This window comes from Stegostoma tigrinum, chromosome 1, assembly GCF_030684315.1.
Source record: "Stegostoma tigrinum isolate sSteTig4 chromosome 1, sSteTig4.hap1, whole genome shotgun sequence".
Lineage (NCBI taxonomy): Eukaryota > Metazoa > Chordata > Chondrichthyes > Orectolobiformes > Stegostomatidae > Stegostoma > Stegostoma tigrinum.
Genome location: NC_081354.1, coordinates 14,521,382 through 14,537,075, shown reverse-complemented (window position 1 = coordinate 14,537,075; position 15,694 = coordinate 14,521,382). Strand labels below are relative to the sequence as shown.

The window sequence follows — 15,694 nt, the reverse complement described above, 5'->3', positions numbered from 1 at the left end:
GGCTGATAGGCTAAGAAGAAAATAGTGCAAAAGTTTGCAGATGAAATTATATTAATTTATTTTGATAGCTTCTAAGTACTGCAAGCAACACTTCTCACCTTGTTTGAGGACTCCATAACCCGTCATGAAGAGTGTCACTGACTGTGAAGAGATTTCAATTCCATCAATCTTAATTCTCAACAGCTGTAGCGACGTGCCATACTTAGAAAAGCTTATTTGGAAGTTCAACTGAAGAGAAAGACTGAGAATGAGACTTCTGAGTAATCATTCGTGCAATGGTTATACACAATTCCAGCTTTTTCACTTAGTATGTGGGGAGCTTTGTTTTGTTTTCTTTGCTTTCTAAACAACTAGTGGTCCAGATAAAAGATTGAGCCCCTTTGTCTGATCTACTGCACAGAAGGATGCAAGAGCTTAAAGGGTTAAACTAGGAGAAAGTGTTGTATAGAGCTGCTTTATGTTCCCTGGTGCTTAGAATATCTAGAACATACTTGGTTGAGGTGCTTAAAATAATTAAGACACTCAATAGGGTGGAAACCATTCCCTCTGCAGGGGAAATCCAGAACTAAGATGTGAAGGCAACACAAGTGGATTTATGTCCACTTAAGAGGATCTCAAAACAGTTTTTCTTCAGCATTATAAACAAGTTTGCATTAATAAAACTCTGGTCTGGTGGACATACTGACCACAGAAAAGCAATAAACATTCTTTTTGTAGAAAGAGAACAAAATGTGTTGTACTTAAATGAGGGAACGTTTCGAGACGTGCAGTCGGTGCTGATTTTTTTTTGTCTCTGTCCTTCCAGTGTTCGTCAGAGGAAGACCCTCGCTGGAAATGTGGAGAATTGCAAGAACTGAACCACTTAGTTCAGGGAGTGATGGTGTCACTGTCAAATCGATCTGGACTGATTAACCAGACTGGCACTCCAGATAGGCTAGATGTGGTTAAGAATGATGCGGAGAGGAATGCCAACATGGATTTGGCGACTCGCTATGGTATTGGTTCTACTGTGTTGCATAGTTTCCTTGTTGTACATGTTGGCATGCACTCCAAAGGTGGAAGATGGCCAGCCCATACTGCCGAGGGTGGGTGGCACAACTGGTAAGGATAATTTGCAGGTGCTGCTTGAGGAACGTGAGCAGCAACACCGTAATTACATCACCAGTTTAAAGAGACAAATTGCGCAACTGAAGGAGGAACTGCAGGAACGCAGCGAGCAGCTGAAGGCTGCACAGGATCACTATGGTGACTCGCTCGGAGTTCATGTTGACCGGAGCAGCCCGGAAAAGACACCAGCAGGTCTGCTTGAATTTCTGCACTCTCAGATTGACAAAGCAGAAGTCTACTCTGCAGTCAGACTGCCCACGGAATATTCAGTGATACCGTTCGAGAGCTTCACTTTACAGAAAGTGTACCAGCTGGAAATGGGCCTGACGCGGCACCCTGAGGAGAAACCAGTCCGAAAGGATAAACGAGACGAGCTGGTGGAAGCTATTGAGGTTGCACTAGAATTTCTGAACACCCCTGAAGATGAAGGAGCGACAAATCAGCGCATGCATGCAGCTGCTGACTTTGTTGAAGGTTGGTGTGTCACTTTTACAGTTCTACCAAACAGTAGACTTTCTCTTTCAGCTTGATGTGTCCAGGGACGCTGTCCTTCCAGATCCTGGATCTGTCGTTGTACCTCACCAGTGGGATTGAAAAGTCCCCATCTCCCAGCCCCCATACCCTCTTTTTGGTTTAAACATCCCTTGTGATATGAAGCTGGTGTTGATCTCGTTTGTCATGGTTGCTAACCCGCAGGATGAAACTGCTCATGATTTGGTAAATCCCGAAAGAAGTTCAACAGTTTAGAACGTGGACATGTCATGGTTGTGCAATAATGGATAACCTTCTATAATTGAGATATTTTGTGGTGAGTAGGAGCAGCATCATTGCATGCTGAGTATTTCCAGCATCCATAGTATTTTGCTTTTGTACTTATATTGTCATAACATAACTTTCTTGACACTTAAAATACAGTTCCATTTCTCATGAGTCTCTTGTGCAGTTTAAATCCCACATTTATTTCAATTGCACATCACCCATTATACTTCAGATGCCACACTCTCTGGTGTATTGCAGATGTTACAGGATCTTGTGGTAGTGCCCCAATCTTTGGGTTCAAGACCCACCTGCTCCCAAGACCTCTCTAAACACATCTGAACTGGTTGATTTCAGTGGAGTCCCAGGTAGATAGGATAGTGAAGAAGGTTTTTGGTATGAGTGATAATAGGAACTGCAGATGCTGGAGAATCCAAGATAACAAGGTGTGGAGCTGGTTGAACACAGCAGGCCCAGCAGCATCTCGGGAGCACCAAAGCGGACGTTTTGGGCCTAGAACCTTCATCAGAGAGGTGGATGGGGAGAGGGAACTGGAATAAATAGGGAGAGAGGGGGAGGCGGACTGAAGATGGAGAGAAAAGAAGATAGGTAGAGAAGAGAGTATAGGTGAGGAGGTAGGGAGGGGATAGGTCAGTCCAGGGAAGACTGACCGGTCAAGGAGGCGGGATGAGATGGTAGTTAGGAAATGGAGGTGCGGCTTGAGGTGGGAGGAAGGGATGGGTGAGAGGAAGAGCAGGTTAGGGAAGCAGAGACAGGCTGAGCTGGTTTTGGGATGCAGTGGGGGGAGGGGACGAGCTGGGCTGGTTTTGTGATGCAGTGGGGGAGGGGAAGAAATGGACATCCCACTTCCTACAGACAAAGGGGTTAGCCATGGGTTCCCGCATGGGCCCAAGCTACGCCTGCCTCTTTGTAGGTTACGTGGAACAGTCCCTCTTCCGCACCTACACAGGCCTCAAACCCCACCTTTTCCTTCGTTACATTGATGACTGTATCGGCGCCGCCTCTTGCTCCCCAGAGGAGCTCAAACAGTTCATCCGCTTCACCAACGCCCTCCATCCCAACCTCAAGTTCACCTGGGCCATCTCCAACACATCCCTCACCTTCCTGGACACCTCAGTCTCCATCTCAGGTAAGCAGCTAGAAACTGATGTCCATTTCAAACCCACTGACTCCCACAGCTACCTAGAATACAGCTCCTCCCACCCACCCTCCTGCAAAAACTCCATCCCCTATTCCCAATGCCTCCGCCTCTGCCACATCTGCTCCCAGGATGAGGCATTCCACTCCCGCACATCCCAGATGTCCACGTTGTTCAAGGACCGCAACTTTCCCCCCGCAGTGGTCGAGAAAGCCCTTGACTGCGTCTCCCGCATTTCCCGCAACACATCCCTCACACCCTGCCCCCGCCACAACCGCCCCCAGAGGATCCCCCTCGTTCTCACACACCACCCCACCAACATCCGGATACAACATATCATCCTCCGACACCTCCGCCATCTACAATCCGACGCCACCACCCAAGCTATTTTTCCATCCCCACCCTTGTCTGCCTTCCGGAGAGACCACTCTCTCCGCGACTCCATTGTCCGCTTCCACACCCCACCACACCCGGCACCTTCCCCTGCAATGGCAGGAAATGCTACACTTGCCCCCACACCTCCTCCCTCACCCCTATCCCAGGCCCCAAGATGACCTTCCATATCAAGCAGATGTTCACCCGCACATCTGCCAATGTGGTATATTGTATCCATTGTACCCGGTGTGGCTTCCTCTACATTGGGGAAACCAAGCGGAGGCTTGGGGACTGCTTTGCAGAACACCTCCGCTCGGTTCGCAACAAACAACTGCACCTCCCAGTCGTGAACCATTTTAATTCCCCCTCCCATTCCTCAGACGACATGTCCATCATGGGCCTCCTGCAGTGCCACAATGATGCCACCCGAAGGTTGCAGGAACAGCAACTCATATTCCGCTTGGGAACCCTGCAGCCCAATGGTATCAATGTGGACTTCACAAGCTTCAAAATCTCCCCTTCCCCCACTGCATCCCAAAACCAGCCCAGCCTGTCTCCGCTTCCCTAACCTGTTCTTCCTCTCACCCATCCCCTCCTCCCACCTCAAGCTGCACCTCCATTTCCTACCTACCGCCTCCTTGAGCTGTCCGTCTTCCCTGGACTGACCTATCCCCTCCCTACCTCCTCACCTATACTCTCCTCTCTACCTATCTTCTTTTCTCTTCACCTTCGGTCACCTCCATCTCTCCCTATTTATCCCATCCCCCTCTCTGATGAAGGGTCTAGGCCCGAAACGTCAGCTTTTGTGCTCCTGAGATGCTGCTTGGCCTGCTGTGTTCATCCAGCTCCACACTTTGTTATGAAGGCTTTTGGTATGCTTGCCTATATTATTCAGTGCAGGAGTTGGGGGTCATGTTGCAGCTATGCAGGACATTGGTTAGGCCACTTTTGGAATACTGCATTCATTTTTGGTCTCCCTGCTGTAGGAAGGATGTTGTGAAACTTGAAAGGGTTCAGAAAACATGTACAAGGATGTTGTCAGGGTTGGAGGGTTTGAGCTATGGGGAGAGGCTGAATAGGCGCGGGCTATTTTCCCTGGAGCATCACAGGGTGAGGGGTGACTTTTTAGAGGTTTATAAAATCATGAGAGGCATGGATAGACTGAATAGCAGAGGTCTTTTCCCCAGGGTAGGGTTGTCTAGAACTAGAGGGCATAGGTGTAAGATGAGAGTGGAAAGAGGGGGAAATTTTTTCACACAGGGTCGTTTATGTTTGGAACAAGCAGCCAGAGGAAGTGGTGGAAGACAGCTTTTAAATGTTGAAATTGTACTATCTAGATGGTTATAGAGGGATATGGGCTAAATGCTGGAAAATGGGTCTAGATTAATTTAGGATATCTGGTTGGCATGGATGAGTTGGACTGAAGCATCCATCTCCATGCTGTACAGCTCTATGACTCTAAGTCTACATGCTGCCCAACACTGTAGCCACTGATGGGAGGGTGTACATGCAGCATGATCAAATTATACAGGGAATCTTTTAGGATAAATGTGGATGTAGAAATTCACAAAACAAAATAAATAAACAAACGTCATGATAATATGTATGCCTCTAGAAGGATAGCCCTAGTCAAGCTATTTTTGGCTCTCTCAATCAGCTTCTACTGACAACTAGACTTTATCTTGTCTGTGTGGAATACTTTGAGACATGTCAGCCTGTCATACATCTAATGCATATTTGGCCTCTTGCACTTGTTGGAGGTAAATTCTGTCACCCCATTGCCATGTTCATTAAGTGACAAATCTCAATTAAACAACCAAGGAATTTATTCATCAAAAGAAGTAAGGAATAAGCTAATGATAGAAACACGCCAAATTACAACTGGGAGTGAAGAAACAATTCTCATAATTCAACTGCATGGATGGAATCAGAAATTAATACAATTACGTAAAATACATTTGTTGAAAATCTAGGTCAAATACCACCTGATTTTTCTCATTGATATCCTTGCTCTGTAATTACTTGTCCAAATTAAAGAAATTGTTAATTTCAACCATAATTTTAAAACGGGAATGTAAAGTAACACGGTTATAAGCTGATTTTTAAAAAAAACTTAAGGTGTAATTAAGAATCTTCCCAACCTTTAATATTTCCTTTTTTCAGTAACTTGAGTTCACTGTCCCCAGGGACATTTATTAATTTGTTCCAATGTTTTAGTGGAAAAATGAGCCGTAAGTTTTATCTTCCAATTAGTGTATTTTCAAATAAGGGTGTAATATACTTCTGAACAGTGTTTGTGTTAATGACCCTTACTAAAACAGCCTTTAAAGAGGATAGTGCAGACTGCTAACCCAAAGGTCAGTCTCGCAAATCTTTTACAAAGTTACTCTCTTACTACCTTGCTGATGAATCACTTTCCAAATCCAAGTGCATTTTTGCCACACTTGAGAGCATTTTTAGTATTGGAATAGCCCTAAAGTCAGCCAGAAGATGGATGGAAATTAGGTGTAAGATCTAATTTAATCTATTTAAATCTAATTAAATAATCCTAAGATTTTACCTTGGACAGGCATAAATGTTTTCCATTTAGGACGGTGAGCAATATAGATTTAAGTTCAATATTTCAAGCCTCATAAAATGCAAGATGTGTTTAAAAAAAAAGAGAAAAATATTTAAAATGAGCAATGATAGCTATTCTTAAGTAAGCTTTCAGGCTTACGAAAATAAGACATAACATGAGTAGAGCTGAAGTGAATCAGGAACAGCCTTCCAAACCTCAAGAGGTTTACCTGGCTTCTAGCACCCTCCAAAATCTTTGCTTATTTTGTACAATTTGTCTCTCACTATTCCACTCATAGGGCCTACCTGCTTTATCAATGTAACCCTTGCTTTCTGTACGGCTATTGTGCCATAAGTTACGGGACATGTCTGTCATTGTTAATAATCAGCCAGCTTTATTCAACCAATTTTTTTGACATTCTACCTGATTCTCACCATGTCAGTGATCCTCTCCATACAACACCAGGCCTGCAGCAGAACTTGGGAGAAACTAACATACTCTGAACGAATCCGGTCACTTCATGTCAACTATAAATGTTGAAATGCCTTTAAATATTGGATTTTTATAATTAAGGTTATTTACACTGGATGATTCTGCAGTGCTTTTAATGTAATATGCCCTAAGGTCCTTATGGAGTAAAGATTGACCCTGAATCACATGAGACAATGTTGGGATAGATGGCTGAAAGCTTGTTCTTGGAAGCAAAATCTGAAAGAGCAGTGGATGCTGTAAATCAGAAACCAAAACACAAATTGCTAGAAAAGCTCAGCAGGTCTAGCAGCATCTGTGGAGAGGAATTGGTGCGAGTGATCCTTCCACAGAGCTTTCCAGCACTTTCTGTTTTAGCCTTTGGTTATGGGGGTACTTTTTAATTGCTATCTTAAAGCAGGAGCAAGAGGTAGTGAGGCATAGTGGTTTGCAGGGAGAATTCCAGAGCGCTCAGCTGAAACCCTGACCACCACCGATTTTGAGCAGTTCAAACCAGGGACGGTTCAAGTTAGATATAAACAGAGAGATCTCCCTGGAGGATTATGCAGAAGTTACAGAAAGGCAAAGCTATGGAGGGACTTGAAGAAAAGGATGAGAACGTGAAAACTGAGGCACTGCTGGACTGGCTGAGTCCAAAGTAGCTATTTAGGAAAATCCGAGTATGAAGCTGACTTTTACCAGTGCATGGCCCAATGCCAGCATTCTATCAAAATGAAGCAGCTTGACTCAAGTGTTTTTTCCATCTTACTTGACACCAGCACTTCAGTTAAAACTCAAAAGCTTTATAACAGCTCAGCCATGTGCATAGCACTGACCAGAGGCTTTCACTCGAATGTTGGCAATTCATTTTGCAGTCTGTGCCCTTATTCTATTTCTTTGATACTGATCGGCAGGGGTTGGCAGATCTATCCATCATTCAGTGTACTGACTGTTTTACCAGTGCTAGCCAGTAGTTTTTTTTTCTTTAGACCCCGTTGTCTGACGGAAAATTGGCAAACATGCTGACAATTGTATAACCTTGCACGTGATGAGGCTATTTGGCCCATTGTGGACATTCTGGCTCTTTTAGGAGAGTTACACAATCAGCTCCATTCCCTTCCCTTTTTCCTCATCACCAGCAAATTTTCCTTTTGAAAATTTGCTTTTTATTCTGTTTTTAAAACAATGCGGGGATGTTAATGTGAAGATTTCTTTACACAAGAAAGATCTGCGGACTTCTATTTGGCAGGTTATGTTAATCAAGGAAAATATATTGCTCCCTTTTAGGAGTGAAAAAAGATGATAGACTTCATTATAAGGAGATATGTTGAAAATATGACAGGGTGACCATAGGTTTAATGTACTGGTAACATTTACTGCAGTATGAATGCACCTGAAAAGAGTTCAACTGTTTACATGACTAAACTGACTCCTGAGCTACAATAAAGGAGATTTGGGTATAGTGTTATTCAGCAATAAAAGGAGGATAAACGGTTTTGCGTCAAATCTGCATATAAACTTGGCTGTCGGATATTTGTGAGGTAACTGAAGAAAATTGAACCTGCGTAGGAGGAGGAAATAGCAGAAAACGGCTGCTTTCAGGCCACTTGTGAGCCTTAATAGTGATCTTGGGTATGTGTTTCCGCTACACGGGGCCAAAAGTGAAAGATTAAAAATTTGTTAACAATACCTGAGCATCTTATCCGATGTTCCCAGATGAAAAATCATCCAGCTGTGCTTAGTTGGAAGGCTGTCCTGAAACCACATGTAGTCATTGGTGTGTCAAAGTGCCACTTTTGTTCTCCCAGCTGTGGGCACTTCATAAATTTAGTAAAACTGGCATGGTCTCATCAGTTCCAAAAGGGCCTTTTTTTAAAAAACAAAATTCAAATCCTATCCCACAAGAAACTGTTTATGTACTGCTGCAAAGGCAGCCTTGGAGACTGACAGCATCTTGAGTGTTTGCGTTTGATGTGAACCATTTCCTCTCTATTTTCATTGGCAGTTCTTGTATTTCTAGTTAAACACTGGGAATGTGATGAATTTCCCCCTAGATATGTCTAGTTCTTTTCATTGACACAACTTGAGCTGTGAATTTTTGGGATTTTTAAAATAAGCTTTTTCCTCAGCTCAATCGTAGAATCCCTTCAGTGTGGAAACAGGCCATTCAGCCCTTCAAGTTCACGCCGTCCGTCCAAAGAGTACCCCACCCAGATGCACTCCCCTACGCAATAACTGTATATTCCCATGGCTAATCCTCCCAGCCTGCACATCCCTGGACACTATGGGCAATTTAGCATAGTTAATCCATCTAACTCCCACATCTTTGGACTGTGGGAGGAAACTGGAGTACCAACTCACACAGGCTCATGGAGAATATGCAAGCTGCACACAGTTGTCCAAGGATGGAATTGAATCTGGGTCCCTGGCACAGTGAGACAACAGTGCTAACTACAGAGTTATTGTGCCGCCCTCTAAGACTGTTCAGTGTACATTTTGCTGTTCATGCATTACATCAACATCTTTCAAATGCAATGGATAACATTTCTCATGATTATTATAGTAACAAAAGTCAAGATAAACGTGAAATGGGGTTCACCCCAAAACACCTAATGATTTGTCTGGAGAATATCCAAAGTCACCTTTAAAGGAAAGAGCTAAAGAGTTATTTGTACAGTAGAGGAGTGATCAATGTTGTTACTGAACATGAGTAAGCTATCATTTAGGGATGGGGTCTCAAATTCACAATCCAAGCAGACTCCATAATAGCAGATGGCCCAATCATCCTGAAGCTAGCCTTAGGGTGAATCCTGCCCTAGTTCTGCTTTTGCTGAATACAGCCATATGAATCCTGAAGACAAATACTGCTTCATAACTTGTGTGCAAATATAGCAGACCATGAAAGAGCCTCTGTAATATTGAAGGTCCTTAGCCCTGGACTTGCATCTTCTCGATATGTTGTGGGATTGGGGGAATATTGGCCACTTTACCTGTCCACCTTGGGAGAATGATGTGGGGAAATGGGATTTTTGTAGGATGGGGTGTGGTGTGAGGTCAGGCTGTAATCAAGCCACCCTCCCCAGGTAAACATTTAGAGGCAATCCCAGTGGTTGCCATTTGGAAAATCTATTTTGATGCTGTCAGACAAGTTTTTAAATTAATTTGTGGGGTGTAGATATTGCCAGCTAGGCTGCCTTTTATTACCTGCCCTTAATTGCCCTGGAGAAGATGGTGTTGACTTGCTGCATTGAGCTGCTGTAGAGTTTGGTTTGGAGAGACACCCAAAGTGCAGTTTGGAAGGGAACTCCTGGATGTTGATCCAGTGATGGTGAAGGGATGATGATATCATTCCAAGGTCAGCATCATGTCCATCTTTGAGAGAACTAGCAGGGGATAGCGTTCCCATGGCTCTGCTTCCCTTGCCCATCTACGTGACCATAAGTTTTTACAAACATGCTGTTGTAGGAACCTTGGTGAATTTCAGTAGGACATCACCAAGATGGTGCACATGGCTACCATTTGTGTCAGTGCTGAAGGGAGTGAATATTGACGGTGGTGCCACTCAAACAAGATGCTTTGATCCGAATGGTGTCGAGCTCCTTGAGTGTTGTTAAAGCTGCACTCGTTGACACAAATGCTGATTATGCCATCTCACTATTGGGTTGTGCCATGATTATCGGTAGACATGCTTTTGAAATGGTAGATGATACTGCAGGATTCCTACCCTCTGGCCAGTTCTTGTATTCGCAGTAAGTAAATGGTTAGTCCAGTTCAGTTTCTGGTCAACAGTGACCCCTAAGGCTGTTGATAGTGAGGGTTTGGTAATGCCATTGAATATGATGCTTAGGAATAAAGAGACCAGAGTCAGCCATTTAGCTCATTGAGCCTTTTTCCACTGTTCAGTTAGACCATGGCTGATCATCTCCGTAAATACCACTTTCTCACACTATTTTCATGTCCTTTGATATTTCTTGATTTCTGTGTTGAGTCTGCTCGATGACTGACTGAGATGACAAGACCATCTGGGCTGGAGACTTCCAAAGTTTCATCACTTCTGAGTGAAAAAACTCCTCTTCTCAGTTTTAACTGACTAAACCCCTTATATGGAGATGTTGTCCCCTGGTTTTAGACTCACTAGCCTGAGGAAACATCTACCTCCACTCTGTCACAGAATTTTGTAAGCTTTAATGAAGTTATCTCTCATTCCCTGAAACTCTAGGGAATACAAACTCAAATTCCTTAAAACAATCTCACCATTCCGAGGATTAATCTGATGAACCTCTATTGCTCTCCTACTATGGCTGGTATATCCTTAATTAGATAAAGAGACCAAAACCATACACACTTTGAGGTGAAACCTCCGCAAAGCTCTATACAGCTGCATTCCTGTACTGAAGACCAATAGACCATTCACATTCCTAATTACATCTAAATTCTAGATTTTAGTGACCCATGAACAAGACACCATTTAAGAAATATTTTGCTGTTCAGTTTTTGATACTAAAATGAGTACCTTCACATTTATTCACATTATTGCATCTGCCATGTTCTGGATCATTCACTTAGCCTGGCCAAGTCCCCCTTGAAATTTCCTTTTATCCCTCCTTGCAAGTTACATTCCTCTCCAGTTTGAAGTAAACAGCACATTTGGAAATATTATAATTAGTGCCCACATCCAAATCATCTATAGAGATTGTGTACAGTTGTCAACCGAGCCCTGACCCTTGTAGTATCTTACTATGCAACCCTGAGAAAGACACCCATTTATTCCTACTCTTTGCATCCTACCAGTTAAACAATTCAATTTCCATATTAGTATATTACCCGCTGGTAATATGCACTCTAATTTTATTCACTAGCTTCCTGTGTGGCACCTTATCAAAAGCCTCCTTAAAATCCAAATATACCATTTCCATTGGTTTTCCTTTATCTATGCTAGAAATAACATCCTCAAAATACGCCAAGTTCATTGACACAATTTCCCTTTCATAAATATAATTTGCCTGTTCCTTTCTAAATGTCGTTATCACAAGCTTTCTAATTTATTCCAACAGATTCCCTGCTGACCTCAAGCTAACAGCTCTGTATTTCTGTATATTCTTTATTCTCTCCCTCTCCCTCTCCCTCTCTCTTTTCCTTCCTTCCTTAAATAATAGGGTTACAATTGTTACTTTCAGCCCACAAGGACTTTTTCGCAGTGTATAGAATTCTGAAAGATAGTTTAGGATATGGTGATGTTATGTCTAGCCAAATTTTCAAAACTGTGGCACTTATATGGCCCAGGGAGTTATTCACCTTCACTTCAACTAACTTTTCAAGTATCACCTCTTCATGAGTACAAAGTTTTTTTTTCTGTAGTTTTACAAGGTGACCATGCAACTTATGAAATGCTTGAACCAGTACCACGTTTCCAATGTAACTGTTTCATCCACTTTAAAGTTGAGTTGTAGACTGATCATGTCAGTTGTCACGTAGCCTCATCAGATAGTCACCAAGGAATCCAAAAAAGAATTGGGAAGAAATGGTATGAACTTTTTAACCACAATATGGTTGAAGCAAATAGTATACCTGCATTTAAGAGGAAGCTAGATAAGCAGATGACGGAGAAGGGAATGGGTTATGCTGATTGAATTGGATGAAAGGAGGCTTCAGTGCAATGTAAATAGAGGCATTGACTGGTTGTATTGAATTGCCTGTTGGCATGCTGTATATTCTATGTAAAAGGACCTGTTGTCTCAGCGTTTCGGATCACAAGCTTAACACTGCTATGTTTTCATGACATCGATTTGAAAATTTCTCGTGGCCAATGTACAAGGTTTCCTTTCATAGATGAGTCCTCACACTCTGTGAACTGTTTAAGTAACCTGATGCACAATGTAATCTGTGTTGATTTTCCCTGGGTGAATAATGAACCTTTTCACTGCTACTGCATACGATGTAAGACTTCCATTATATCTCTCATCACTTCAGCAAATGGACATTCAGTGACAGCAAGCAATGCTCGTAACAGACTAAACTATTAAAAATCTGTTTCTCCGTCGATGAAGTTCCATACAGAAGCAACTCTCCATTTCAAGACACTGGCCCTGATCTTAACTCTGGGCGGGGTGGTCTATTTTAAATCACTGAACTCATTTACACATGGTCTATGATTGACGGGAAACAACAAAATATTTTGGAATCTAGAGACTACCCATTGATATCAGAGAAATCTGCTTCCTCCTCCACCAGGCACCAAAAGAATTGGAATATCAGCAATGGCTCCGGTAGTAGCACTGTTGCCTCATGACACTCTATAGCTTCATTTCCCACTCCAGAGCTTGAGCACAGAAGTCAAGGTGACACTCCAACGCTGCATTGTCAGAGCTCTGCAATATTGGGGAAGCCATCTTTCAGATGGAATGCTAAGTCAACATCCAATCTGTCCAGTCGGATGGACGTTAAAAGATCCGAAGCGATTATTTTAAGAAGAGCAAGGGCGTTATCCCCAGTTTTTTTGGTCAGTGTTTATCTTTCAGACATTATTGTAACAGATGGTTAGCTGGTCACTGTAATGTTGCTGCTAACTTTCCTACATTACACTTCAGATACAGTCCTTACTTTGCTAACAATTGCAGTCAGTGCGAGCCTTTTCAAGAGCTGGTCGGCTTTTAAGCAAATTTTATTTTCCTCTCGAGCCTGGATTGAAATTGCAAACAGATCTCATCGATATCATAAGCGCTTGATGTGCACTGACACAGGATTTTGTACAACTTTGAACGAGTGTCCTTGCTGCCTGTTCAGCAGAACAGGCTAAAATCATGTAGGAGGGAAGTACTGAGAACTTTCTGGCAGGCACTCAATCCGAATGATTTAAACTCACCACTTTCCTCATATTTACTGCACTGTTAATCTTAAGATAGCCTCTATCCTTTCCTGTTGGGACCAATTTTAAATCAAAGATACAGTTCAAATGCAGCAGTTTGGTGACAGTTAACCTTGACAAACTATCAGAATAGTCAGAGAAGAAAACTGCTGAAAATAAGTACCTTTTAGAAGGAGAGATAGAGATTGGACTGATTCCATAATGAACAAAGGAATAAGATTATTGCAGTATTTATGGTGATCCCACCTTAGAATGGGAGAAAGCTCAGATGGAGCAACATTGACCATTTGGGCTGAATGGTCTGTCCCTGCTGCAGCACGTCTCTAATTGCATGTACCCAGAATTGCATCTACCTTCATGCTCTGTAGTCAAACCAAAACTAAGCTGAGGAATTGGCAGCATGTCTGTAGCACTTAACTCCAAGAATCCCCCTTTGATCTAAAAGGGTGAAGATCTCTTGATTGGCAATGCTAAACTATATGCTTTCAAATTCAAACCAGCCCAATGGAGCATTGAGCTGCCTTTAGATTCTAGCAGCTGGAAGAATTAGTGTCTGTCGTAGACTGGTGATCTTATAAGGGATGTGTAAAATTGCGAAGGGCAGAGAGAAAATTAACCCATGACGCTGCTTTAAATTAAACCACAAGAGTAAAGCAAAATGACTCAAATTGGGCAGATTATGGTGTGATGACAACGTCACTGTGCTAGTAATTCCAAAGCCCAGGCTAATGCCCTCTGCCCCTGGGTTTAAATCTCACCACGGCACCTAATATAAGTTAATTTAATTACTAAACCCGAATCTGAAAGTTAACCTCAGTTAAGTTGACCATCGATCATTGTAACAACTTATTTGGTTCACTGATGCTCCTCAGGGAGAGATCTGACCTCTGTACCCAGTCTGGCGTACACACTACACCAGCCCTGCAGCAATTTCACTGACTCTTAACTGGGTTCTGAAATAGCCCAAGTAAAGTCACTCAACCCAAGGCCAAGGAAGTTTTCTTTTAGATTATTCAATCATGAGACATGGGCATCACAAGCTGGGCCAGCATTTATTGTCCCTAGTTGCCCTTCAGAAGTTGCACGCGAGCTGCCTTCTTGAACCGTTGCAATCTGTGTGCAGTAGGTTGATCCATAATGCCCTCAGGAAGGCAATTCCTGACTGCTGACCCAGTGATGCTGAAGTGATGGCAATATATTTCCAAGTCAGGATGGGGAATGGCTGGGAGGGGAACTTGCAGATGGTGGCGTTCCCATGTATCTGCTGCCCTTGGCCATTTCGGAATGAGATGAGGAGAAATGCCTTCGCCCAGGGAGTGGTGAGCCTGTGGGATTCTCTGCCACTGAAAATGGTTGAGGCCAAAACATGAAGGTTTTCAGGAAGGAGTTAGATATAGAACTTGGGGCTAAAGAAGTCAAATGGTTGGGGGAGAAAGCAGGAAGTGGACATATCAGCCACAACCACATTGAATGGCAAAGTAGGCTTGAAGGGCAAAACGCTGTATTATGTTTCTAAACTTCCGAACAGCGTGATTGAGGCAAAAATGTCAGAGTGGCGACAGAATCAGATTATATAATGTTAGTTTTCTGCTGGATGGATAAATCTAGATGTCCTCCCCTTTGCTGATTATCTTGTATCTGATAGTCTATTGTGAATTACTTTGTCATCTCACTGTGATCATTCTTCAAACATGTCAGGCCTTTTTGCATGTGGCAAATTCACTGAGAAGTGAATGATAAATTGACCTAATTTTGGTGCTGGTGAAGGTAACAATCATTATCATAGAATCCCTACAGTGTGGAAACAGGCATGTCCACGCTGGTTCTCTGAGCATCCTACCCAGACCTATCCCCTGTAACCCATCTGATCTACACAACCCTGAATACTGTGGGCAATTTAGCATGGCCAATCCACCTGGCCTGTACATCTTTGAACTGTAGGAGGAAACCAGAGCAAACCCACACAGACACTGGGAGAATGTGCAAACTCCACAAAGACAGTCACCCGAGGGTGGGATTGAACCCAGGTCCCTGGTGCTGTGAGGCAGCAGTGCTAACCACTAAGCCACCGTGCTGCCAAAAGACCCCTTTGTTGTGATATAGAAAACATCAAATCTGGAAGTCTAACTAATTAGTCAATAAAGCTCAGTTACTTTCTAGCCCAAAATCTTTACGTCCAAACAGCTGCATTCAACTTAAAGCTGCACTGACCCTACCAGTCTGAATTTATAGGTTCAAGTCTCAAGAAATGCCTGTATTTTTCAAACGATACTTCTCTAGAAGAGTAGCAGCTTTAAAATGTTGCTGTTTAAAGTACACTGTGCAAGGGCGGAAACCAATTTCAAGGCTGCTATTGTAATTTCATTGAAAATATTTGCTAGGAAAGCCTTGAACTTTGCTTCTT

At 42.9% G+C, this 15,694-nt stretch overlaps 1 protein-coding gene across 9 annotated transcripts in view; it reads left to right on the top strand.

The window, feature by feature from the left end:
* The window catches only part of LOC125456780 (chondroitin sulfate N-acetylgalactosaminyltransferase 1-like), a 263,481-nt gene that overhangs the window by 161,210 nt on the left and 86,577 nt on the right, over positions 1–15,694 (top strand). For all 9 annotated transcript variants that reach the window (XM_048540207.2, XM_059653623.1, XM_059653552.1 and 6 more), the window contains one exon: positions 806–1,581. In XM_048540207.2, coding sequence (XP_048396164.2) covers positions 939–1,581 — 643 coding nt within the window. In that variant the 5' untranslated portion in view covers positions 806–938. The remainder of the gene's footprint in view (positions 1–805; positions 1,582–15,694) is intronic.